The following is a 27,766-nucleotide window of genomic DNA, read 5'->3' as shown; positions in this document are numbered from 1 at the left end:
GGCTCTGGCAACCTGACTCTCAAATTTCATTCTTAAATCATACCTTACGAAAAGAATCTCAACAGTTGTAACATTGTATGTGATATGCAATGTGGTGCTTTCAAAAGTAGTATCCGACACAGGACACTGCGGACTCTAGTTTAACACATTCCCGCGCTGTTTAAAAAGCCTATTTCTCTCTGTTAAACATCAACATTGTTGTATGAAACTGTGAATCACAGTAATGTCACTTACCACAATATAAATAATAATTAAAAAAAAAAAAACGAAATTATAACGTAGCGTGAATTGTTTTATTTCTCATATACGGAAATGAAATATTCATTGAGGGCAAGTCTCACCATTTCACTAGTAATATTACACATCTACTACATGTAATGGAATGAGGTTAATATAGGTAGGCTTAAATTCACTACTGAGTAAGTACTGGTACTCAACATCATACCATCCAATTCACGCATGCACAGGACAGGACAGTCCCTGTTAAGTTTTTCACATCTCACTCATTCCACAATCACTTACCTTGAATTCCTCTACGCCTTCACGTTGTGGCACTGATATAACCGGGCAGATACACTGACTGAGCTCCTTCCCTATTCCCGAAAGGAGGATGGTGGCCCGTCGGAGAAGGGCTACTTCAGTCTGCAGTCCACCGAGTTCACGTTTCAGATGAACCTACTACTACTACTACAGTATTACTATTACATGCTAACTCCTAGGCATTTTATTCATATGGAAGAGAATTTTCGAAGCGGAAGGGTTTGTCTCAGGATGCGGGTCCCCCCCTTTGGGTTCAGGAAGCCCCAGAGGTACGCAAGAGTTTCCCAGTTTTAGGGGCTGCTCACAAAAAAAAAAAAAAAAAAAATCAATATAGAAGATACTAATGACACTAATAAGTTATGATCAATGAGAAATGAGAAACTAGTCTCCATAAATGCACATATCATTTACACTTCGATATAACACTGATTCTCGAAGTAAAATAATGTGTTAATACTGACACTATTGCAACACTACGTTCATATTTAATAGTTCGGCATAGTGATTACCGTTTCAATAATTTCTCAGTAGCTATTGTCTTTCCAGTCTATAATGGATTACTGTTAATGAAGTGTCAGTCTATAATCAGTCCCTGAAGAATGAGGGGAATGAACTCCTCTGTAAGAAAATGTTTGAGACCCCTTGGTTTTGAAGTAGCTAAAATTTCTGTCGTCTTCTTTGCTACATTATTGGTACCTCTAAGCTTTTTTTTTTTTCCCTTAATTAAACTTAGCAGATAATTTTCGAACCAAAAGGGTGACCTATGTCTTTCGATACCACTTAATTTTCGAACCAAAAGGGTGACCTATGTCTTTCGATACCACTAAAGCATTATACTGTAGGTCTTTCTAAACGCATTCGATCAGGTGTCGCATTTAGTTATATTCTTGCTAGCTAAGGACGATTTAATGCAGCTGGATTACAGTGGTTATTGAAGGCTGTGTCCATCCAGTCTGGTTCTAAAAATCTCCTCTAAGCCTAATATAATCGCTTGAAGGGAGCAGGAATAAATACGCCATGGGATTCAAGGGATTAAGTTGGATAAAATCGTCTGTTGAATGTCAGTGTAAAGAGGAAAGAAAAAGACGTGGTGGCCGAAAAAGGGTTAAGCCATTATTGCTTCCATAGGCACACACACACACACACACACACACACACACACACACACACACATTCTCTCTCTCTCTCTCTCTCTCTCTCTCTCTGATCACCAACAAAATAGCGCACCATGTATTTACAAGAATATATCACATACCATACTTTTCTCTCACAAGTAGGGTAGCAACGTATACACGGTCATTCATCCACAGTACCTCCTTAGTATGGGTCGTAAAACCTTTTGGGGTATTAATTGTCCCTGTAACCCCTTGTAACACCAGCCCTCTCTCTTGACAGGGGTTGCTGGTGGTGGTGGTGGTGTGTGGTACGGCGCTGGCCCCGATACAGGCGGCGGAGAGGGACCCTGTGATCTGCTCCGTGTGTAGCTGTCTCGGCACCACGCCCTTCGATGTCGACTGCACCACGCTGGATCTGCAGGAGGTAAGCACGTCTAGCATACTGGCATCAAGGTGCTAATGACGTGGTGCGGCCATGAATTAGTGGGTAGATTGATGGATGCATGGGTAAACAGGTTGGTAGATAGATAGACAGATGGAGAGAGAGAGAGAGAGAGAGAGAGAGAGAGAGAGAGAGAGAGAGAGAGAGAGTGGGAAATGTGATGTCTGGACGCTGTCCGTTATTGCGTCATCTTCACTGTTAGGTACTAGCTAAGATACCCGCCGCTGCCTGAGTAAAAGCCTATGATCGTGCATATTGACATTGCCTGGGACCCTGGATGGCCACTTCCCCTGTGCGAGAGACTCCCAGATTCCCATTTTACCCACTGAGCCTATGTTCCTCCTTTGGCCCATTTCCCAAAGGATATGTTCTCCATGGACTTATTCCTACCATGGATCTATGTTTCCATAACCCACTCACCCACCACCCTTTCCCACCCACCCATCCACCTACCCTGTCCATCCACCCACCCACCTTCCCACCCACCCTGTCCACCCACTCACCCACGTTCACCCAGCCATCCTTCCCACTCATTCGCCCACCCACGCTGCCCCACCAGACCCACCCACCTCTGCCCACCCAACATTGTTTACCCACCCAACCCAATCTTCTTCACCCTCCCACTCTGCCCCTCCACACCCACCCAGCCACTCAACCCTGCCCACCCACCCCCTCACCCACCCACCCAGCCACTCAACCATGTCCGCCCACCCCACCACCCACTCTGCCCACCCCACCAACCCGTCCACTCATTAGACCCATTGTAGGTAATAATGATATGGTTGTACAAGTAAACACTTCTGGTCATTGGCTACTATGTTTTCATCATGTTGTCTTGATTATTTCTATTTAACTCTAATCCTGGCCACTAGGGGCGCCACTTTAGCAACTGCACTGTACATATTTTAAATTCGTCGTAAAAAGTTACATTTGTTAAAGGTGTTTAGAGAGTTCTATATGCATTCCCCTCCACACTGGTCATTAACTCCAAACTGTCCACTCTCTCCAAACTGTCCATCACCTCCAAAGTGTGCACTCCCTCCAAACTATCCACTCCCTCCAAATTATCCATTCCCTCCAAACTGCCCATTCCCTCCAAACTGTCCATTCCCTCCAAACTGTCCACTCCCTCCAAACTGTCCACTCCCTCCAAACTGTCCATTCCCTCCAAACTGTCCACTCCCTCCAAACTGTCCACTCCCTCCAAACTGTCCACTCCCTCCAAACTGTCCGGTCTCACCAATTTGTCCATTCCCTCCAAACTGTCCATTCCCTCCAAACTGTCCATTCCCTCCAAACTGTCCATTCCCTCCAAACTGTCCATTCCCTCCAAACTGTCCATTCCCTCCAAACTGTCCATTCCCTCCAAACTGTCCATTCCCTCCAAACTGTCCGGTCTCACCAATTTGTCCATTCCCTCCAAACTGTCCATTCCCTCTAGACCAGTGGTTCTTAACCTTTTTTGAGTCACGGACCCCCTCGAAAATCTGGTGAAAGCTATGAACCCCTTTCCTACAAAAATGCACATAAGCACATAAACACAGCGTTTTGCATGCAATGAATATACTTTCTTTTACTGAAAACTACCACACGCACTGTATGACATACAAAGTACAAAACGCTCTTAACAAGAATTATGTTTCTCACTCTTTTCATGCAAAAACTAATGGCCACTCGATGAAAAAATGAAATACATCCAACTTGTGCAAATTAAACAAAACAAAACTTAAATTCAGCTCAAAAGTTCATTTCAATGAGAGGGTTGTTGTTTGGCCTGAATAAGGAGACGAAATTGTGGAGTGGTCTTTAACAAGGCAACACGCATGTCATCGTTGACATCCAGTTGATTTCGACTTTTCGTTTTGATAGAAACAAGCGCTGAAAACCCTGACTCACAAAGGTATGTAGTAGCAAACTGAATCACAGCACCCATAGCCCGCGTTGCCAGACGGGGGTAGGGTTGTGTCAATGAACACCAGAATTCTTCAAGACTCTTCGAGTTTTTTTTTTTTTTTTAACTAATGATGCCGAACGGCATCATGCAATATTGCTAATTGTTCTCAATTATTCTGACTTTCATGGACCCCCTAAAGCCCATCTATGGACCCCCAAGGGGTCCATGGACCCCAAGTTAAGAACCTCTGCTCTAGACTGTCCATTCCCAACATATTATTCATTTCCTTCAGTTTTTCTCTTCCCTCCAAATTATCCACTCCCTCCAAACTGTCCACTCCCTCCAAACTGTCCACTCCCTCCAAATTGTCCAGCCTCACCAATTTGTCCCTTGTCATCACGCTGCCCCCTCTCCTCAGGTGCCCCCCATGACCAACGACAACTTCAGCTTCCCGTGGCACCTGAACTTCGCCAACAACCACATCGACGCAGTGCCGCAGTTCCCCGTCCTGCCTAACATGCTGGGACTCTCCTTCCAGTAAGTGGCTAGCCTTGTCTTAGCCTCTCTCTCTCTCTCTCTCTCTCTCTCTCTCTCTCTCTCTCACTGTTTTATGTCCCTTTCTTCCTCACCACCCGCTCCTTCCACTGTCCCCTTCCTTTCGGTGTTGCCCAGTATACTCTAGGTCTTAATTCATGTAAATTATTGAATTTTTTTTTGTCATAATCAAGTGTGTGTGTGTGTGTGTGTGTGTGTGTGTGTGTGTGTGTGTGTGTGTGTGTGTGTGTGTGTGTGTGTGTGTGTGTGCGCGTGCGTGCGTGCGTGCGTGCGTGCGTGCGTGCGTGTGTGTGTGTGTGTGTGTGTGTGTGTGTGTGTGTGTGTGTGTGTGTGTGTGTGTGTGTGTGTGTGTGTGTGTGTGTGTTAGGCCTGGAAGATCAAACTCATCATTGTGTTAGGTACAGTCTAGAATTTCGATGTTTGATGAGTGTATATATTAACGATTCTTTTCGCCGGGCATCCTGTTGGTTGTTCAAGCTTTGTGTTTCTATATTCCTGTTTCTGGAAGCCTTTCATCTCATGTATTAATGGGAGGCAGGGCTGGAACGATGGATGCCAGGACCTCGTGCAGTCCGTGGGTTAGTAGCTGGCTCATACCTCTTCCCTGTCGAATTAATCCAGTTTTAGTAGTAGTAGTAGTTGTAGTAGTAGTAGTAGTAGTAGTAGTAGTAGTGGTGGTGGTGGTGGTGGTTGTAGTAGAATAGTAGTAGTTGTTATTATTGTTCTAGCCCCATGTTCGTCTAAAATGTGAACCCAGTGGACTGCAGACTGAACCTGTCTTTCGCCGGCAGTCCACAATCCTCCTATAACGGGGTAGGGACGGTGTTCAGGAAAATTTTTTTTAAACCAGGCAGTGAAGTCGTCCGTCTATACCTGTGCCACCCCGTGAAGGCTTCCCTCTCTAGCACTGCTTGACTCATCCATCCCGATTTCTTTCCCTCTTCCCTTCCTGTTTCATCCATATATGCTTAAACCAGTGTTCTTATTCCAGGCGAAACATCATCTCCAGCATAGCGGACGAGGCCTTCAAGAACCTGCCCGACCTCAGGAAACTCAATCTGCAATTCAACAACCTGACGGAGGATTCGCTGGGGGACTACGTGTTTAGGGGTGAGATGAGGGGAGGGGTGAATGGGGAGGAGGTGGACTATGGGGTGAGGAGGGAGGGTGTGGGGTGTTGATGGATGTAGTAAGGAGCGTGATGGGGGATGAGTGTGGGAAAAGAGATAGGTGAGTTGTCTTCAGTGTCAGAGGGAGGGTGTGGGGTGGGGATGGGTGTGGAAAGAGGGTGTGGGGTGTAAATGGAGGTGGTAGGGATGATGAAGGTTGGTGGGTGTGGCAGAGAGGGTTTGGGGTGGGGAAGTGTTAGTGTGGTGAAATGGGTGTGGGATGGGGAGGGAGGATGTAGAGTGGAATGTGGTGGGAAGGAATACCATTGGCGTCCGATGGGTGAGAATGGGTGTGGGATGGAGGATGTAGGGTGGGGAGTGGTGGGAATCGGTGTCGGAGCGACGGTGTGAGGTTGTGTGGGAAAGGAAGCTAATGGATGTGGGATGGGATGGGAAAAGTGTGGGAGGAAGGGTGTGGAGCAGGGTGTGGCGGGGTGGGAATGAATGTTGGAGAAAAGGTGTGGGAAGGGATGGAAATGGGTGTGGGAAAGAGGATGTGGAAGGGATGGAAATGGGTGTGGGAAAGAGGGTGTGGAAGGGATGGAAATGGGTGTGGGAAAGAGGGGGTGGACGGGAATGGATGTGGGAAGAGGGTGTGCGGTGAGGATAGTGTATGTGGAAGGGTTGAATCGGAGGGCGTTCGGGGAGAGGTGAATGGAGAGGGTGTGAGGGGGAGGATGCTGTGCAGATGTAGAGAGAAGTGAGATGGGGAAGAACTGTAGGTGAGGGTAGGAGAGAGGGAGAGGGAGAAGGTGGAGAAAGGGGTGTGGAAAATTATGGGGATGGGGAGAAGTGGAAGAGAAGAGCTGAGCTGGGAAGGGAGTTTAGGAGAGAACTGGGTAGGGTAGGCATGTAGGGGAAGGAACTGAAGGTGTTTCATTGGGAAGGATGTAAGAGCAGATTAGGTGGGGAGAGGGTGACGGGGGAAGAGGCAGGGGAAACGACGCTGGGGAAGGGAAGGCTGATTGGGGGAGGGATGGGTAGGGGTGAGCTGAAAGTGGGGAATGTAGATAGGGGTGAAATAGGGAAGAAATGAGTTGGGGAAGGGGTAGGTATGGGAAAGGCTGAGTCCCACATACATCTGTGAAAATACCCACTCTAGACAGCTTAACCTATGGGAAGGGGCCGAGAACTGAGTATTTTGAAGGCTTGAATGATTCCTGTATTTCCCGCTTCTATCTGGTTACACTCGCATTTGAGGTCTCATTTACACGTCTTAAAAACTCTGTGTAAACAAAGCATAATTCAGGCTGGTTGTAAGGGTGTAGGATTGGAGCCGTGGATGTGTGAAAGGATTATTGACCACAACTGTACAAGAAAGGGAAGGTTAGGATGATGATGATGATGGTGATGATAAAAGTGAAAACGTAAGATCATCAGGACCAACAACACTAATAATAATGATGATGATGATGATGATGATGATAATAATAATAATAATAATAATAATAATAATAATAACAATAATGATGATGATGATGATGATCATGCTGACGATAATAATAATAATAATAATAATAACAAAAACAACAATAATAATAATAATAATAATAATAATAATAATAATAATAATAATAATAATAATTAGAAAGCACTCAGAGACAGCATACCTCCGCCAATGCAATTGCCATTAAAAAAAATCCGGATTCGGATCCGTGGATATAGGATCCGGATCCGGATCTGCCCTCAAATTTAATCAGTTCTTTCTAGACCCATGGCCCACGCTTCCACAAATTTCATTGTAATTCATTGAGAACTTTTGGAGATATTGTGCTGGATACTCCGGATCCGGATCCGCCCTCAAATCAAATAATTTCTAACTTGGCCCATGGCCCACCTTTCCACAAAATTTCGCCAATATCCGTTCATAACTTTTTGAGTAAAGTTGCTAACAGACAGACAAACCAACCAACCAAAGCGGGTAAAAACATAACCTCCTTGGCAAGGGTAATAATAATAATAATAATCTGTCAGTCATCCAATCTGTTATTACCCTACCAGGAGTGTAAGGGTCTGGCTCTAGGCTACTTAGTCCAAACATTAAGGGGAGAGACCAGTTGTAATTTCCTGAGCAGTGTAATGTTGACAGTAAGTCTTAACTAGCCCATGAATGTAATTCCTTTTGGGCTACATCTGGTTGGAGCACCTTACCCTACCAGACCACCAGGCGTCCATTTGGTCATATGGTTACCAGCGTAGCAATAAGTGGTTTCCTGGATATAAAAAGCCATTTGACTTGTAGAATCATCCAAAGGTAGCGCTCCATCAGTTGAGTGGATGGTGGGAGGTTGCAGGTAAATTTAGGGCAGTGAAAAGGAATAAAGAGGTAAGGCATTGTGATTCATACTCTAATGAATGACGTGAAGCTTAGACTTTGCTGGAAGGACACACGTCAAAAGTGAGAGAGAGCAGCGGAAGTCAATTACCTGGAAGGAGCATGTGCAATTACGTGGAAGGATAAACACATAAATAAGGATTTCAGGAAACGTTATGGTGTTGATGGGAATGTGATGGAAAGTGATAGAAGAAATACTCTGAGATGGTTTGGCCATTGGAAGAGAATGGAAAATGTGCGACCGATCAGGCGAATGTACTGTATGTGAGTGTGATGGAAGGGGAGACCAAGGATGATGTGGAGGGATCGATTGGAGAGGTGGTGTGAGGGTGATATGAGAAGATAGGGTGACATGGAAGAGATTTGTTAGTAGTCACCTCCTCGCGGATTAAGGCGCCGTGGCTAATAATAATAATAATAATAACAATAATAATAATAATAACCCTACTAACTGCATACTTCCCCGCAGGTAAAGTGAACGAGAGCCACCATGAGCCGCTACCCCTGGAAGAACTAGATCTGAGCTATAACCACATCCGCACCTTGAAGAGCCATGCCTTCCAGTACCTCAAGTCCCTCAAATGGCTCTCCTTGGCCAGCAACCCCGTGAAGGACATCTCCTGGAACATGGCCACGGCTATCAATGAACTGCATAACTTAGAGGAACTGGATCTTTCCCAAACTGGACTCAATCGCCTTCCGAATCATTTTCTCACCGATCTGACGTAGGTTGAAACTAGTTAATTCATTTTAACTAGGCAGGGATTTTTATTGCCCACTTTTAACAGGGCGAGGAAATATAATATGTGTGTGTGTGTGTGTGTGTGTGTGTGTGTGTGTGTGTGAATCTGTTGCCAGAATATCTCGAAGAGTTGTGGACAAATTTTCACCGTACCTGCAGAATATAGTAACTATGTGGATGTGCAGGAGCCAGTTACTTATGGTGAGGATTTAATCAAAGATGACCTAATGCCAGCAGCCATCTGTCTGTCTGTCTGTCTGTCTAGATATACAGTAGATATAGATATAGATATAGATGTAGTTGTGAGGATTATTGATCAAAGACAACACCCATCAAAATTACATATTGTATTATGGATTGTTGTTGTTGTTGTTGTTGTTTTTTGAAACGCTGTGGCTGAATCCCGTAGAGTGTTGGCAGTGTTCTTCACATTTGGTATGTAGGTAGGTTGTACAGTCGCCCCAAGAAGTGATGGCAGAGATTCGGTTTGCTTCGGTCACGCTGCACTGCCATACGTTCAATGAAAACTTCGTGAATAATAGGTAGATAAAATTCTGTGCAATCATCACGTCATATCAAATAAAATATATATATTGTCACACAAAGATATATGTAAAATTAATAACATGAGGCAATGCTGTACCAGAAGTTAACATTTAGGTACGTTTCCCGATTTGCATACGTGAGTAATGTATTGCTTTGCATGTGCCGAGCAGTTTAACTCCGTGTTCCTGATGTATTTGCTTCCCAGGACATAAAATACAAATGATGTGGTTTCGGAGACCAGTTTAGGAAAATCATTATGACTGGAATACAATATTTTCAAATGCTATGGTGATGATATAACAACAATACGGTTGCAACAACAATGAAATTATTCATAGTATGGATACCCTACTCGAGGTAGCAGCTAGACCTTTGTGCCTTATATTGCTTGTCTTCCCCTTGTTAAAATAATTAAAATTAACTATTTTATTCTCAGTTGATGCAAAATTATTTTCAGTCGTAAAGAGGTATGACAGATTTTACTCTCGTTTCTTACACTAGAAAATAAAGAGGACCAAAACATGAGTTTATAAACTCTTGCAATGCAAAAGCACATACTTTTGCTCCATCCTTTAATCTGCAAAATCTTTCTTTTTAAGTAAACCGCCATGTCCTGCTCAACTGAAAATGCTGATTTGGGAGTTTTGAACTCAGTGATTTGTTTATGAACCTCTGCATTTTATTACTCTTGCCAATCGTTTATGCACTGAGGATACTAGGCTATGATACAAGTTGGCATCCTCCAAGGCTCTCGCCAAATTATCGAGGTTTTCTCTTTATATTTCATTCACTGACATTCCTCTAGCTTACAACAAATCTTCCAGAGATTTTTCTTATTAGAAAACTGGCTAAATGCAGTGTAATAACTGCAGGTCTTTGAGTAAAAGTTGTCTCCTTTCGTGCTTGTCGATCGAACCGGTTAAAATAGCCTACTGACTTACCCCGCTTTCCCCTTTCTGTCAGCATCCATGAAGACAACAGAAACGGAAATATATGACTTTAAATTATTTTCTGGTATTGTAACGGAAATTGTTTTTATTGTAGTGACTTATTTTAGATGCATTTTGAAGCCCTATTCTTTTCAGTCTTATGCTACTGAAAAATCACTGCATATTACCATGCAAGATTGGAACTCTGCAAATTATTCCTGACTGTCCCTGAGCGATACTTCTGAAATTTCAATTAGTTCCGTTTAGAATTTCCTATTATCATAACTAATGAATTGCTTCCTACAATTTTGAAATATACCGGTACTCTGGTGGTGTTGTTTTCTGTAGCAGTTTTACATGACAGGTTTCACCATGTAAAGATATAAGGAGCAGAATTATCGCTGACCGAAATGTTCTGGATACTTTGCCGTTACTACTTGGGGCGACTGTACCTTAACCAACAACACATTTTAGCGGGCGATTAGCACTCGGCCCCCGAATGCTTTTGTTTCATTTTTTCCTTTTTGCAACCTCTCGTAGATCACTGGCAGAATGAGACAATATTACGGCTCACCATCTTCCCATGGAACTTCTTCGTGATTAGCGCCATGTTACTGTGCTAATCTACAGATCAACAGTCACAATGGACAGACGGCAATTTTACGCTTGGTTAAAGTGAACAGATTATAGCAGTAGTGAACTTTGCGTTAGTTAAGCTTAGTTCTGTCAGTGGATTTTGGACTGAGTTATGCACATTATTTATCTGAATAATTAGGGGCCTGATAAATGACATGGTAATTGCTCTTGGTGTTGTTTACGTATCTATCTCTCCAAAATATCTGTCTATCCATCCATCTATCTGTCTATCTATCTGTTTATGACGATCCAATTATCTTTTAATCCATGCTGAAGTTGGCTTATTTTGCCACTATAATCACGTTTGTGTTGGAGTTTTATCTATATATGTATCTGTCTATGGCGAAGCTGGTGAATGTGCTGTGACTCACCTTACACCCCAAATCTCAGTACCATGACGTCCTTCCTTATTTCATATTTAATTTCTACCTGGACGGGTTAGATCTGCCCTTCGTTAACCCCTACACTATGTCAAGTCAGTAAAGTCGTCTTGGGGTGGAAACTATCTATCTATCTATCAATTGCCAGAAGCCTGAATCCCGTAAAGGGTGGCCACAAACAAATCGCCCCCATGTCGCCCTGTCCAACGCCATTTCACTGCCCTGTTCCCAGTTCACACCTTCTCTCATATACCTCTCCACTCTATCCCTTCATCGCATCCTCGGCCTCCCCCTGCTCCCCCCCCCACCTCACTCGCATATACTCTCCTCGTTAGTCTCTCACTCTCCATCCTCTCCACATGGCCAAACCACCTCAGTGTATTTCTCCTAACGCTTTCTATCACATTCACATCCACACCACAACGCTACTTCACTTCCTCATTTGTCAGACTGTCTCTCCACGTAACTCCACATACTGCTCATACTCGTATAACTCATTTCCACTGCTCTCATTCTCGACTTGTCCCTCCAACAACGTCCAAGCTTCACTTCCATACGTTAGGGTTGTTATCACAGTTCTGTCATGCAGCGACTTTTTTGTTTCCATGCTCACTTCCCTGTTCCTTATCACTGCTTTCAAGGAACAATGAACAATAAATGAAAATAAGATTCGTTCGTAGTGAAGGCGTAAATTCTAACGTTGGTTCTTCTTACTACTCAACACTTTTTCTCTGACTCTACCAGACGATTTTGTTTTTTTTTCTGGCGTTGTAAAGTGTTAATGGGGCTCCTTATTCCTTCTTTATAAGTCGTCTCGCGTCAGACTAATAAACTAATCTGGTACCTGTCAGACTATGAGAAATGTCGCTGTCGAAGTGAAATGGAGAGAGAGAGAGAGAGAGAGAGAGAGAGAGAGGAAAATTGCTAGTTTCTCCCATGTACAGATCCTCAAAAATCTGCAGCAAGTTTTTAGCACGGAAATTTCGGGAAGACTTGATGCAGGGTGTGACTCGTGTGGTGTGTCGTATGCACGTGTGTCCCTGCCATCTGTCTCTAAATGTGTGGCAGGTGCATCTTTACATATTCCCATACTGTGAAGGTGTCATTCTATTGTCTGCATTGTAATTAACTTGGTGTATAATGCCATTCATGATCTTCAAACTCATATTATGTTAGAATATTCACAGCTGTACAGTTAGTGGGGTTACAAACACATAATTTATAGGAACCGATTCTGTAATAAAGCAGCTTAATCATGACATTCAAAATCACTGTAAAACTTTAGTAAGCGAAGTTGCTGAGGTGTCAAAATGGAGCTGGACTGTGGTTTGCTGTCTCAATATTGTCTTGCATTATAACCGCAGATTATTCCATATGATCTAAGGAAATATGCAGGATACATCAAATTACGCGGCATACCGCAACTGATTGATGGCACATAAAAACGTCTTCTGCCATCTCATTTTCGAGCATTTTCTTTGCGAGTCTAACCCACAACTGTTTACCCCTTGAGTGGAAGTGTTCGATCATGCTTAAGGTTGCAATAATTAAGATTCCTGCAAAATGATTTAAGCATATTCCCATACAACTATAATGACAACTAACCAAACTGCACATGACCCACAACTTCAACATAACAAGATTGCCAACATTCCCAGAGTAATACAGGCTGGTCTCCACACTGCGACAGTACTATGACATGCTTCTGTGCCAGCTGCCATGATGAATAACGAACACACAGCAACAAAGTATCTTAACTGCGTGTTTATATGGAGTGACATTTGACCACATCAATCCCATTAATAGTCGTTTTAAAAAGTGTCTGGATCTGTTGGCCTTAGGAACAACTGTGCCAACTGAGATGCGAACTGGTGAAGAAATAAAGGAGTCGCTCCAAATTGAAAAGGCGTTTGGAAAAAAGAAGAGAGAAACGGAGGAAATACAGTAAGTGGCGTGTTAAGGTGTGGAGAGGTGATTACAGGTGTCGGGAATATATCACTAAGCACTATTGTAAACCATCCAGCAAGGTGCTATTGATGCTGTTCAGTGCTACCAACCCCTTCATTTACGTCTGCCTTCTTCATGCATACCCATTCTTACCCGACGCTGGGGTGGCAATAGGGTCTTGAGGCACTGCACTTTTACGTCTTGTTCTTGATGCTGTAGGTTAAGGGAAGTTTGAGTATGGTGTGCAGTGCTTTTTCGACTGAGAGGTGTAGCATTGAAAACAGCCTTGAATATTGTATGTGTGTGTGTGTGTGTGTGTGTGTGTGTGTGTGTTTAATAATGACGTGGCACTGATTCTCGCTCTCTCTCTCTCTAGCTCTAACAGTCTCCCTCTCTCTCACCCTCTCAGGAAGCTGCGTGTGCTCCTACTAGCCGACAACCAGTTCACTACGGTCCCCTCTGAGGTCAACTACGCACACACCCTCCAGCACCTCAACCTCAACGCCAACCCCATTCTGGTGAGGGACAGGATGGATCTTTCAGGGGGTTTTAGGGGATTTCTGGGGATCAGGGAGGTTTTAGGGGATTTCTTGGGATTTTCAGACTTTTATGGGATTTTTCAGAGGGTTTTAGGGGATTTCTAGGGATTTTCAGGTTTTAAGGGGATTTTCAAGGGGTTTTAAGGGATTTCTGGTGATTTTCAGGTTTTCAGGGGGTTTTAGGGGATTTCTGGGGATTTTCAGGTCTTCAGCGGATTTTTCAGGAGAGTTGTAGGGGATTCCTGGGGATTTTCAGGTCTTCATGGGATTTTTCAGTTTTTTTTTGGGGGGGATTTCCTTGGATTTTCAGTTTTTAATGGAAATTTTCAATGGGTTTTAGGGGATTTTTGGGGATTTTCAGTTTTTCAGGGGATTTTTAGGGGATTTTAGGGGATTTTTCAATTTTTAAGGGGATTTTTTGGGGATTTTAGGGGATTTTTTTTTAGAGGGTTTTAGAGGATTTCTTGGATTTTTCAGGTTTTTATGGAATCTTCAAGGAGGTTTTAGGGGATTTCTGGGGATTTTCAGGTTTTCAGGGGATTTTTCAGGGGGGTTTTAGGGGACTTGTCGGGATTTTCAGGTTTTCCATTTTTTTCGGGGGTTTTATGGGATTTCTGGGTATTTTCAGGTTTTCAGGGGATTTTTCAGGGGGGTTTGGGGGATTTCTGGGCATTTTCAGGTTGTCAGGGATTTTTAATGGGGTTTTAAGGGATTTCTGGGGATTTTCAGTTTTTCAGGGGATTTTCTGGGGGTTTTAGGTGATTTTGGGGGATTTTCAGGTTTCCAGGGGATTTTTCAGTGGGTTTAGGGGATTTTTTTTGGGATTTTCAGGGGATTTTTTCAGGGGGATTAGGGATTTTGGTGATTTTCAATATTCCGGGGGATTTTTCAGGGGTTTTTAGGGGATTTTTAGGGATTTCCATGTTTTCAGGGGATTTTTCAGGGGGTTGTAGGGGATTCCTGGTGATTTACAGGTTTTCAGGGGACTTTCAGGGAGGTTTTACGTGATTTGGGGAGATTTTTAAGGGATTTCATGGGATTTTTAAAGGGGATTCAGATTTTCTGGGGATTTCTAAGAGATTTTCAGGAGGCTTTCACAGGCTTTTCTAGATTTTAGGAGGAATTTCTTGGATGCTTTCAGGTGACTTTCAGGTGACTTGCAGAGGATATCCAGGGGGGTTCAGGGGATATTTAGGGTTTCCAGGGAGCTGAGTGGGGTTGGGGTTGATGGGAGAGGTTTATGTGCTGGACCTACTATACAGGGTGGGCCGGAAATAGCACCACACTCGAAATTCACATGGCGGTATCTTATCTGTTGTGAGGACGGCTCATTGTGCTGGTGTGGGCGTGGGTGTGGCAGTGGGAGCATTAGATAAATAAATGATGCAGCACAGACGTGGATAACGCTGGCTGAAGCTTCCTCACAACACACGAGAAATCACTTCAGGGAATGGAAGAGTAGCGTTGTATATGTACCGTAATGTATCGCTTAGGCTTGCTACCTTCAGACGATTTGATTCAGCCTTGGAGTAACGTTTTGCACAAGAGGGGTTAGATAATAATATATACCCTTTCGGTAGCAGAGGTCCTTCCTATGGTGGTAATGAGAATAAAAAAGAAATAATCTTGTTGAGTAGGTATATATATATATATATATATATATATATATATATATATATATGTATATATATATATATATATATATATATGTATATGTTACGTTTTTTTTTCCGAAATCGGTGATTTTGCAAAGTTCCCGGTCAGTTTGCAAATAATTTAAAATTCCTGGTGGGTTTGCAGAATTACCTTAAATGTCTGGTTACTTTGCAAAAAAATACGATAAACGGGTATTTTGCAAAATCATCTATATTCTAGTCTGTCAATTTGAAAAATGAAATATGAAGTTGCCAATTATATTAATGGTTACGGTTGTATTTGTTTCCAGTTATATTATATCACAGTAAGTATTAAAGTAGTTAATACGTTATGTCACTGTTATAAGAATAGGAATGTATGCAACAGCCGATGCAAGTGCGATTCAGCTTGTAAAAACAAGTAAACTGTAACCATTCTATAAAGGCTACTTTACCTTCATATTAAAAACTTCTGTAATTTCTTGCACAGTAATGTTAACTACTTTAATTACTATAATATTGTAATAATATGTTAACTACTTTAATACTTACTGTGATATAATACAATTGGAAACAAATACAGCTGTAACCATTAATATAATTGGCAACTTCATATTATATTTTTCAAATTCACAGACTAGAATATAGATGATTTTGCAAATTACCCGTTTATCGTATCTTTTTGCAAAGTAACCAGACATTTAAGGTAATTCTGCACACCCATCAGGGTTTTGGTTTATTTGCAAACTGACCGGGAACTTTGCAAAATCACCGATTTCGGAAAAAAACGTAATATATATATATATATATATATATATATATATATATATATATATATATATATATATATATATATATATATATTTATAATACACACCTTTCACTTCGGTATGGCCATTTTAATCTTATTTTTGCTATCAATTTTTTTTTTTTTATTGACAAAAATCCTTGGTATCGAAGAGGATTAGAAAAAGTCTCCATTAGGTCATTTAGTGAAGTTTTGATCCGTCGTATGGTCGCAACAACTCAAGTCTTTTATTGCAACTCATGTCAGGTGAGTTTATTCATTTGAGGAAAGAGTCGTAGGAGCCTGGGTGTTGTTTGTATTTTTAAAGCAAGGCCATTTTATCCAGATTAGGAGAGATTCCTCGTGGTGAAAGGGTAAAGTAAACTTTAGTTACATGACCGCACCTCAATCCTCTCTCTCTGCTAGGGACACGCTGACGTCATTTATTTAGTCTGACTTGTGACAGGTGATACAACTAAAGCTATTTTGCGTCTAAATTTATATTCCTTTTCATTACCCGAGATGACGCTATTATTGGATTCATTTGACGCTAATTTACTTTTCCCAGACAAGAGTATCCAATGCAATGCTAACTTATTTATGCCTAAAGTAACACTCTCTCGGTATTATTTGCTACATATCTACAAATACTACATTGCGTTAACCCTTTAGACGACACTGATAGGGCTCCTTCAGGATATTTTGTTTTGGCTATCACCATAATTCAGTTCACCTTAGGGCACAGAACACAGATCTTTTAACCCTTTAGAAGACAGAGCCGTACTTGGGTAATGCATTATGATGGTCGCCTGATTATTTCATTTAGCTGAGGGAAACACTTGACTTTACAGGATTATCTTATAAAAGCTCCAGCACTAACTAACACTGCATTTGCATAGATTTGCATTAACCCATTTTGTGGGAGAGTTTTGAAATACACAAATCCAAGTTGTTTAGTCCCCAGATTATGTCAGATTTTAAAAACTATGCTAATTTAATATGCTTTGTTACTAAATCCTTTGCTTTGTTCGCAGAGCATATCGGTGGGAGATTTCGAGCTTAGCCTGGCCACACTGAGAAGACTAGAACTGTCCGCCATGCCCCGACTGAGGAACATCGGCAAACAGGCCTTCTCGTCGCTGAAACGCCTAGAGGAGCTGCACTTGTCCGACAACCCCAACCTTTCTCTCATCGACCCAGAGGCGTTCTTTCTCCTAGACGTAGCCGAACTGGCCTTGAGACAGGTGTGCAGTGTTTTTATTTCCACGTTTCTTAGCCTCCCATACTCCTCACCTCATTCCTTCTTCATTCCCCTCCCGTGTCATCGTCTGTCTTCTTCCCCTCACCTCTCTTCTTCCGCGATTCTTCCTTCTATCATGCACTAGCATAAAAAAGGGTCTGCTTATGTGATCACCACTTTTTTTTTTTTTTTTTCACCAGCGCCTGAAGACGTCAGATGAATGAGATCAACGCGAGTTTTTGTTTTTATTATATTTTTGTTCTTTTTCCAGGTGGAGGAAACATAGATAAAAACAATCACTGCATTCAGTCATTAATTCTACAGTACTCATTAATACAGAATATACTTTCATGCCTTTCCACTATCCCCTTCCAGAATTTCAGCTCATCCCATCCATTTCTATGTCCCTCATGTCCAATTCTTTACTCTCCTGCCCACTAAGAAAGTTTCATTTTTAGAGTGCATTCTGAAATATCCCTTCACTGCGCTCAAACCACAGACTCTAAAACACCCATTTTCATTGGGTGTGTTTTCTTGCCCAAACTGCACCGCTCATCTTACTTCCAGCCAATCCCACCCATTCCTTTGCTCATTACGCCCCTTTCGTTTGTCCTCCTTTGAAAGTTTCATGGCGCAACGCAGATCACGAGGTTGACGAACGTTCTCGCCTACTTTATGTACGAGTACTTCTTTCACCTCTCATCTCTGCGATTCATTTTTCTTCCCCTTCATTTCCTCTTTCATGCTTCGAGGTCCTCCACATGTCTCACAACCCCACAGAGGCCTTCTGTCTTCTGCACACCGATGAACTGGTCTTGCGACAGTGTGTGTGTGTGTGTGTGTGTGTGTGTGTGTGTGTGTGTGTGTGTGTGTGTGTGTGTGTGTGTGTGTGTGTGTGTGTGAGAGAGAGAGAGAGAGAGAGACAGAGACAGAGACAGAGAGAGAGAGTTATGTCCAGCTCTTGGCATAGACCTGACAACTTGTTCACTGAAGTACAGAAATAATCCTATGTGCATCAGATAGCACTACAAACCTTTATATAACCCAGCTTTGGGACAAATACCCACCTTTCATACTGAATGCATACTAGCACTCTTCAGGAGTAGTGTGATAGTGATAGTGGTGGTGTTTTTATATCAAGTCAGTGGATCTTGTGGAAGACAAATAATGATTCCAAACAACATTTACCTGCTAAACTGTTCTCTGACCCAGCCCGATGTCAGTCTTGTGTCGATTCTCTCAAACATTTTTATCGTCTTAATCTTTCCTTAGGTATTCTGGATTCGCATTATCTTTAATATCTTTCCAATAAAATATTTTCACTTACTTCTACACCTTTTGCCAGACCTGCATCTTCAAGGGAACAGCCTAATAACCTAGGATGAGAAGCTGACTTGGCGTAGACTACATAGATATCCAGAACAACCTGTGGAAGTGGTCAAGCAAATTCTCCCTACTCCATCATAAATATATCCATTTATAACTCACTACCTTCTTAATTATTTTCGAACTGTATCTAGAAGGGAATCACTTGATGACGATGGTGACAAGCAGAATAACCCACTGAATGTACTGCCTGTTAACTTTTCTCCAGTACACTACCAACTTCATCTATTTCCAGTAACTTTGTCATCGCTGTCCACTAACTTCTGCAACTATTTTCCACAGCTGCATCTTCAAGGGAACAACCTGATGACCCTGGACGAGAAGCTGGTGCCCTGGCTTGACCTTGATTACGTGGACATCCAGAACAACCCATGGAACTGCGACTGTCATCTCAAGTGGGTGGCAGAGATTCTCATCCCAGACCTGGAGAGGAAGAACCCAGAGACAACACTATCTATCTTGTAGGTCCCTGTCTGTGTTAACCTGTGGACTTTGTTTACCTTTAGCTCTTGCCTCCTTCAGATTATTTTTTGTTCCTCTTGGGACTGGAGTGTTTTCTCTGTATGGAGGGGTGAGAGAGAGCCTCCACTAACCTCTCCGAATACAGAGGTGTTACCTAAGCTAATATTAAGTAATCCCTCCAATATCCGACGTAACAGAGCCAAAGGCATGTCCGGAAAGTGAGCCCATCTGGATACTGGCCCCCTACCTCCTGGACTGGTATTTATGGACCCTAACCCAGCCTAACTCAGAAACACACCTACATAACTCCCTACCGGACATGCATAGCAGCTATTAAAGGGCCTATTCACACATATAGGGGACATAAAAGAGTGAAATAAATGCAAAGGAACCAGAGAATGAGGTTTTAGTGGTGAGTATGGAAAATACAGTACACTATTTAACATTATTCTGGGTACTTACAACAAGTCCGTGGCCATCTCGATGAATAACCTGCCTCCTCTCAGACTCTGACAGTAAAAAGGTGCATCTGAAGCACCTACAGTAATTAAGTCTTGCACTGCACTTAGTTATTTGCACTTTGAATTCTAATTTCTTAACACTGCTCATTCTTTTCTCACTTGTGTTCTTTTGTACTTTAATGAAATCAGTGTTGCATTCTTCACTTAAGTCTTGCACTCTGAATTCTGATTTCTTAACACTGCACACTGTTCTTTACATTGCACAACACTATAAATTCCCATGTGGTCTAGTGGCGAGTTTTTGCTGTTTATTCACTGTCAGAGTCCGAGAGCAGCTGATGCAGGTGGCCTAGGGGCACATTGCTGGGAGGTGGTGATGGACTACCCACTGCAGACGACTCTGAAGAGAGGCGCAAACTCACGTCCAGTGGCGACTCCATCATGGCTGATGTGCTGGGCTGTGGCTCGGAGGTGGAAGGCCTGTCTTGGGGAGGCAGTGGTATGGAGCCAGGGTTGGGCACGACGGGGGTAAGGGCCTGAAAAAACTGTCAGTGGTTGATTGACACAAGGAACAACGATTCTGACGATTAATGATGTGCTGTCTGAAAGCGCTCACTTCCTCCACAGGTCCCAAGGGCCCCATCTCCCTGTCTCAGTCCGGGTGTTTCAGGTAGTCAAGAACGACCTCGACGTGCTCCTGGAGTGCACTCAGCTTGGGGATGGCTGGAGTAGTGGCACGCTGAGAGGAGTCTGCATCAATGTTGCTGTCCTCATCAGAATCTTCAAGCTGGGTACCTGTACCGGCAACCGAAGAGGTGATCTCGATATTAGACATGATCTGATTCCGAAGATCACCCTTCTCATCATCCAACCATTCATGCACTTCGTCAACTTCAACATCGTCGCCAGCCGCACGAAGACGTGCATGGAAGTCATCCACATCAAAACCTAGAATATCGTGCACCACATCGGCTCTGAGAAGCAGACGAGACCAACCATTTTCCAGAGTCTTGACAGAAACTTCCCTCCATGCACAGGCCCAGTTGTAGATGGCGGACTTGATGTTGTAGCGGCGAAGGTTTTCTGAAGTCCGCTGACCTCGAGTGTCCTGTCCCTCCCTGCATTCGTCCTCGTCCTCGAGAACAACCATCAACTCGCCCAGGAACTTCCGATGGTACAGCCTCTTTGTTGCTATGATCAGTCCTTGGTCCATTGGTTGGATGACAGCAGTTGTATTAGGTGGCAGAAACATGCACCTAATGCTGCCAGTCTCAGCCACTAACTCCTTGTCGGACGGATGCGCAGGTGCATTGTCCAGAAGGAGGAGGGCCTTTACCTGGTTGCACGGGATTCCCAGTATGTTCGTCTGGTAGTGGATGACCTCCTTGACGAAGTGGCGGTGAAACCAGTCTTTGAAGATCTTGGCTGTGAACCAAGCCTTCAAAGAATGGTACCAAATGACAGGAAGGACATCCATCACCCTACGAAGACATCGAGGCTGCTTTGCACGGCCAACAATAACGGGCCTGAGCCGGTGGATGCCGTTAGCATTGGCACAAAACAAAGCAGATATCCGTTGCTTGCAAAGCTTGCGGCCAGATACATGCTTCTCCGTCTCCTCGGCTAGAGTGTTCTTTGGCAACGAGCGATAGAATAGACCAGTTTCGTCAACATTGTAGACTTGACCGAGAGTGAGGCCCTCCCTGTCGATCAAGCCCTTCACCTTCTGCCAAAACTCCTCTGCTCCATCCTCGTTGGTGTCCAGAGCTTCGCCATGGGCCTTACAGTTAGTAAGTCCATGCCGTAACTTGAAAGCGAAGAGCCAACCCTTGGATGCTTTGAATTCTGGGGTGTTGTGGAGCCTTGTGAACTTCTTAGCCATGTACTGGGTAAGCTTGTCCCGGGATCTTTTGATGTCAAACAATGTAGAGCGGGCCAGGTTGAATTCACGGAGGATGCGTGACGTTGACCATCCCTCATCCACCTTGTCCAATATCTCCCTCTTCTCCAGGGTCAGAACCACTCATTTCCTCTTCTCAGGCGGTGGGGCCATCATCACACACACGAAGAAAAGGCAGGAGAGGAGCAGCAGAGCCTGCAGTAGGTAGGGCACCTCCACAAAAGCGAGCACGTGGGCGGCCATAGTGACGAGTGTGCACTCACGATGAAGGACAGGTGAGAAATGGGGAGGAAGCAGCATCGCCCTGCTGGATGTCGGCAGAACTATGCGGTAAAACACAGCTGGTCCACGCCATGTGCTAAATTCAGATTATGAGGGGAAAAAAATTTGGATTTAAAAAAAAATTCTTTACACTTTTTGGGCAATTTCGGGGTTACAAAGTCCTGGGCCAAAAATGTCCGGGTACTGGGGTATCCAGTTACTGGGCATCCGAATAGTAGAGGGATTACTGTATAACTGTCAAAAGCCACAAGAATAAACCAACAAAACACGCCATTTGCTCCAATGGGTTATCATCAGGAATCACGTGAAACAGTGTAGGGAACAAGAGTTTGCGCTGTACTCATTTTAGATGGGGTAAACTGTAATGGTGCTGCAATCTAGTGAGTATTAAGCCAAGTTCTGGTTGGCCTTCGTTTGAAATAATGGGATATTGTCGCAGTCAGTTATAATTAGCTTCTGTGACTTCTTTGCAATACATATTAAGAGCATTGCTGCTAAAGCTGGTCAAGTGGTATATCTAATATACTATAGCAGTAGGCGTGTGTGTGTGTGTGTGTGTGTGTGTGTGTGTGTGTGTATTTTGGACAGCCGAAACTACACATTCAAATCGCACCAAAATTGGCAAAAAAATTGCAAAAAATTCGCTGATGTGAAAAAACTTGGTCCCATCACGACTGAAAAACTTTTACTATAATTAATAAGCGACCACATTTTGACAGAAAAACACTGCTCCTGGCGCCTGGCATAGGATCTCCGTAGAATTTTTTGTCCACAGGTATAACTAAAACATATTATAGCAGCGTGAGAGCCCTCCACAGGAGCAAGTACGAGGGGCCCGAAGGGCCCATGAGCACTTGTACAGTCTAAGAATTATTGTTAATACTAAATTGGTGAACTACATGTGTTATCTAAAATCGTGAATATCAAATAAAACTAGAGGACCCCCCCAAGGGGGGAACCATACCAGCCACGAGCCAATATATGTCTAGTGCGGCTCAGAATATGACCTTGACCTTCTTTCACCAATTTCGAACGCGTAAGAGATTTCCATCCCTATTACACACTTGTAAAATTTTGTGATGGTATCTTGAGCGGTTGCAAAGTTATCATGCTAACAGACACACAGACACACACACAAACTGAAAACAATACTCTTAGGAGATTTTCATCCCTACTACACACCTGTAAAAATATTGTGATGATATCTTGAGAGGTTTCGAAGTTATTGTGGTAACAGACACACACACCTTGACCTACTTTCACCAGTTTCGAACTCGTGATCTATTTTTTTCCCCTACTACACACCTGTAAAATTTTGTGGTGATATCTTGAGCAGTTGCGAAGTTATCATGCTAACAGAGACGCAGACAGACAGACACACAGACAAACTGAAAACAATACCAGCTTGGCTATCGCAGCTGGTAAAAAATACACAGAAAAAATAAAGCCTCTGTATTAAACCATAATTGCTGGAACCACATCTCAAGCCAAATACACACGCCAGATAGTTATAATAGACTAAAGACTATCGCACTGGGGGTGGTTACTGGAAATAGGTATATCATGCACCACAAGAGGTCTACCTTAAGAAAAAAAAAAGAAAAGAAAAAAGAAAAAAGAATATGAAAAAGAAAGAAAGAAAAAACAAATATACAATTGTACTGAGAGAGGTTAATGGAGGTAGTTTCCATCCTTTTAGCCACGAGAGGTCCTTATTCCCTGCTCTAATATAATCGTCTGTCAGAATTTACAGTAACTTTAAGGAGATGTGATTGTACTCATGGGTTTATTGGTCATGTCTATCCACTTTATAACGAGAAGTCTACCCTACTCTTCACACACACACACACACACACACACACACACACACACACACACACACACACACACACACACACACACACACACACACACACACACACACTCTCTCTCTCTCTCTCTCTCTCTCTCTCTCTCTCTCTCTCTCTCTCCAAGACCTCCTTCTGTACATCACTCTCTTTTCTTCCTCCTCTCTTGTCTCTCTCCTTCCCATCCTCTTACCTGCTTGGATCCTTCCTCACTCCCTCACTCTGTCTCTCCTTCCTTTTTGCTTTCCTCCTCTCTCCCCTTCCCTTTTTGTCTGACATTCTCTTTCTTTCTGTCTCCCTGTCTCTCTCCCCTATTCATTCCATCCCCATTAGTCTTTACTTTCATTTTTTCCTCTTGCTTGTTCCCTTTTCCTTCTTCCCTCCTTCATTATTCCCTGCTTCTCTTCTTTAATCTAATGAACACAACCTTGGCGTGACGAAGATGCTTGTGTATCCCAGTGATCAGTGGAGCTAGACGAGTACTGGTCAGGTGCAACCATACTAGGAATGTTCAGTGTTAGACATCAGACGAATAGTGTTACCCTCGCAGTTATTGCCTGAGCCAGCTTTGCGAGGAACCGATTCAAACCACTGTGACCAGTTCTACCAAGCCACGGCCTCCAGTATCCACCTGCAATGGAGCCGCTGACCGTGGTGGGGATCAGACCTGCTGCAGAGCAAGGGATACTAAGATTCTTTGGAGGAGGAGGAGAGCTAACCACCTTTGTAAACTGAATCATGGGACTTACAGCATCTAAGTTCTTGCTAGTGAAGGTAATTTAGTTGTTGCTCTTAAAGGAATGAGAGATGTACTCTGGGATATCATAGGTCTTGATGAGACTGAAGACCAGGTGAGGCATTCATAGAAGTATCTGATGGTCACACACTGTGCTACAAAGGTAAACAAGAAAACAAGGAACATGGTATAGGAATTCTGGTTAACATGTGCATAAGTGGCAACACTGAAGAAGTCTTTACAGGTGGGTGCGTAGCATGCCTAATAATTAAACAGTACAGGAGATACCAGATGAAATTAATCCAAGTCTGTGCACCAATATCGGCTTATGAATACACACACACACACACATTTTATATATATATATATATATATATATATATATATATATATATATATATATATATATATATATATATATATATATATATATATGAAGATGTAGAGAAAGCACTGAACAAGCATGAAATCCAGTATACATTTATGACAGCAGAATTTAACACAAGAGTGGGCAGGCAACGGGTAGATGCGACTGCAGCAAGGCATTTTAGAGCGGATAATCGGAATCCGAGAGGTGACATGTTAGTGGAATCTGCTGAAAGGAACAGTCGTGGGGTGATGAACACCGTCTTTCAGAAGAAGCAAAGTAGGAAGTGGATTTGGAAGGCACCAAAGAAGATTTCATCATCAATGACAAGTCACATGCTGGTACAGTGGAAAATGTAACTATATTGAACAGTGTATATGTAGGAAGCGACAAGAAAATGTTAGAAGTCAACTAATACTTGATATCGAGGAGAGAGGGAGAGGCTAAGCTTGAGGAAATGGCCAAGCTTTGTTGCAGTGTGGGAGAAGGCAATAGAATTTAATGTTTTAGTTCAAAATAAATGCTCGCACTTGAGGGATGAAGAAATACCGACACAGAGCATATGAATCAAAACCACGAGAACAGTAAACAAAGCAGTTCTTGAAGTACAGGAGGAGAGGGGAAGCCTCGAAACAACAACAGCAAATTTTAAGGGAGTACAAAGAAACTTTCAGAAAAAAGAAGGAACGTGACTATAAGGAAAAGGAGAGATCACACTGGAGCAGCTGAACTAAAGAAAAGTATCAAAAAGAAAAAAAAATGAAGATACAGGAAAGTTTAGTATGACCAGAATTTTTAAGGAGGCAACCAACGAAAACCTGGTATAGGAGGAAATCCAATGTTTACTCTAAGAGACAATAATGCAGAGGCAACAAAGAGTAGAAATGAAGCGGTCAAAACAGCAGAGGAATTTTATACAAAACTTTACAATGGCGGTACCGTGGCCGAAGAGTCAGATGAGGATGGAGAAATAGAGGACATAGTCATCAACAGAGTTACATTAGAAGTAAAGGACTCTTTGAGAGGAATGATGAGGCGTCAAGTAGAAGGTGATAATGGCATCACAACTGGTGTTACAAAGACGCAGGTGATCTCATTAAATAAGTTAGCAAAGCTTTTTGCGAAATTATCCGACGTCAAAGCTGTACCTAGATAGTGGAAAAATGCGACTGTTATTTTGCTTCACAAAAAAGTGACATTAAAATTCTAACTTTTCACAAAAGTCCTAACAAATCGAATTGGTCTTATCCCAGATGCAAACCAGCCACGGGAACAAGCAGGATTTTGAAATGGTTTAGCGACAACAGACTATATTCAAATTATTAATCAGAATATTGAAAACCTTCGTGTATAGCATTTGTTGATTATGAAAAAGCATTTGGTTCAGCTGAAGCAGTTGAAGTGATGAGAACAATTCGAGGATAAAATGTGGAAGAAATGTAAGTTAAAGAACGAGGAGATGGTTGCAGAGACAGCACGGCCATCATCAAACTCCATAAGGACAGCCAGAAAATGCCACTAAAGAGAGGTGGTCGACAGGGAGACAATTTCACGCACTTTGCGTGCCTGGAGGAATTATCAGAAATTAAGAGTGGGATAACAATGGAATTAATGTAACTGATTAACGACTGAAGAATTACAGCTTTGCACACGACATACTGGTAGTATTTTCAGTGAATCAGAGGAGGTACTACAAGAAATTATTATTGACCTGAACAGGACAGTCTGAAGGATGACTTGAAAATGAACAGGAAAAACACAAAAATTATGCTTAACAGTCATGTTCGCTCCCGCCCAGTAAAAATAGATGAACTAGATTGTGTTAAAGAATATAAATAAATAAATATATATATATATATATATATATATATATATATATATATATATATATATATACACACCCAGGGCAAGCCTTTCAGGTCGATCCATTCCATGACGGTGACATCAAGCTACGAAGAGGAATGGGATGGAGGACCATTGTCAAATATACTACATGAAGAATTGACAATTACCATTAAGCCAAAAGAGGCAATTATCTCAGTGCGTCCTTCCTGTTCTAACTTATGAATTAGAAACATGGAGACTGAAATAATTCTTGTAACGTAAACTTATATATAACTTTCTGGATAAGGGAACAGACAAAGTTATATGATATAATCACTACAATTTATAAGCAAATGGGGTATGGGGAGGTCACATCCTTTGTAGAAAAGATAACAGAAGGACAATCAGGGTCAGAGTGACAGCCCAGAGATGGAGTGAGAGGAAGAGGCAGACAAACGACAAGATAGCGGGATGAGATTCATGGATTCACTGGGGTTATACGGAACAGGCTAACAGCGATTTGATCAGGGTGGAAAAAGAGATGAAAGAGACCTTGCTCTGCTGTGGACTGACTCACGCTGCTGCTGCTGCTGATGATGATGATGGCTTTCCTTGGCCTTCCCTTCTAAGCACCCTCCTACCTTGCCTTCCTCCCTCTTCACCTTCCTCACTCCACCTGTACTTCACTCTTTCCCGCCTCCCTTCATCATCGTCATCCACATAACCTCCCTATTCCTTCCTTCTCTTCCTATTTCTTTACTCTTCCCTCTATCCCTCCTCCTCTCATTCTCTCCTTCTCCAATTAATTCCTCTCCTTTCCTCCCCTCTATGTCTCCATTATTCCCTCCCCCTTTTTCCTCCCTCTTGTTTCCCAACCTTCCATTTTCTCTCCCCTCCTTTCCATCCTTCTACCCTCTCCTCGTCTCCTACCCTTCTCTACTCTTCTACCCACCTCCTCTCTCCACCTCTCCTGTTTTTCTTCTTCATCATTATCCGCATAGCCACATCCTACTCCCCCCCCTTTTCCACTCATCCCCTTCTTCCTCCATCCCTTCCCCCCTCCTTCCCTCC

At 42.8% G+C, this 27,766-nt stretch overlaps 1 protein-coding gene across 1 annotated transcript in view; it reads left to right on the top strand.

Annotated features, from left to right (window-relative positions):
* LOC145410686 (uncharacterized) overlaps positions 1-27,766 on the top strand; it is a 244,934-nt gene that overhangs the window by 203,645 nt on the left and 13,523 nt on the right. The window contains exons 2-8 of the mRNA XM_080280799.1: positions 1,936-2,079; positions 4,410-4,528; positions 5,538-5,656; positions 8,520-8,775; positions 13,640-13,748; positions 17,225-17,434; positions 19,099-19,277. Coding sequence (XP_080136925.1) covers positions 1,936-2,079; positions 4,410-4,528; positions 5,538-5,656; positions 8,520-8,775; positions 13,640-13,748; positions 17,225-17,434; positions 19,099-19,277 — 1,136 coding nt within the window. The remainder of the gene's footprint in view (positions 1-1,935; positions 2,080-4,409; positions 4,529-5,537; positions 5,657-8,519; positions 8,776-13,639; positions 13,749-17,224; positions 17,435-19,098; positions 19,278-27,766) is intronic.

The sequence above is a fragment of the Coenobita brevimanus genome, chromosome 86, assembly GCF_032717465.1.
Source record: "Coenobita brevimanus isolate Jiangsu-jjx chromosome 86, ASM3271746v2, whole genome shotgun sequence".
In the NCBI taxonomy this organism is placed as follows: domain Eukaryota; kingdom Metazoa; phylum Arthropoda; class Malacostraca; order Decapoda; family Coenobitidae; genus Coenobita; species Coenobita brevimanus.
The sequence above is the reverse complement of the archived record's forward strand: the minus strand, read 5'-3'. Positions and strand labels throughout refer to the sequence as shown.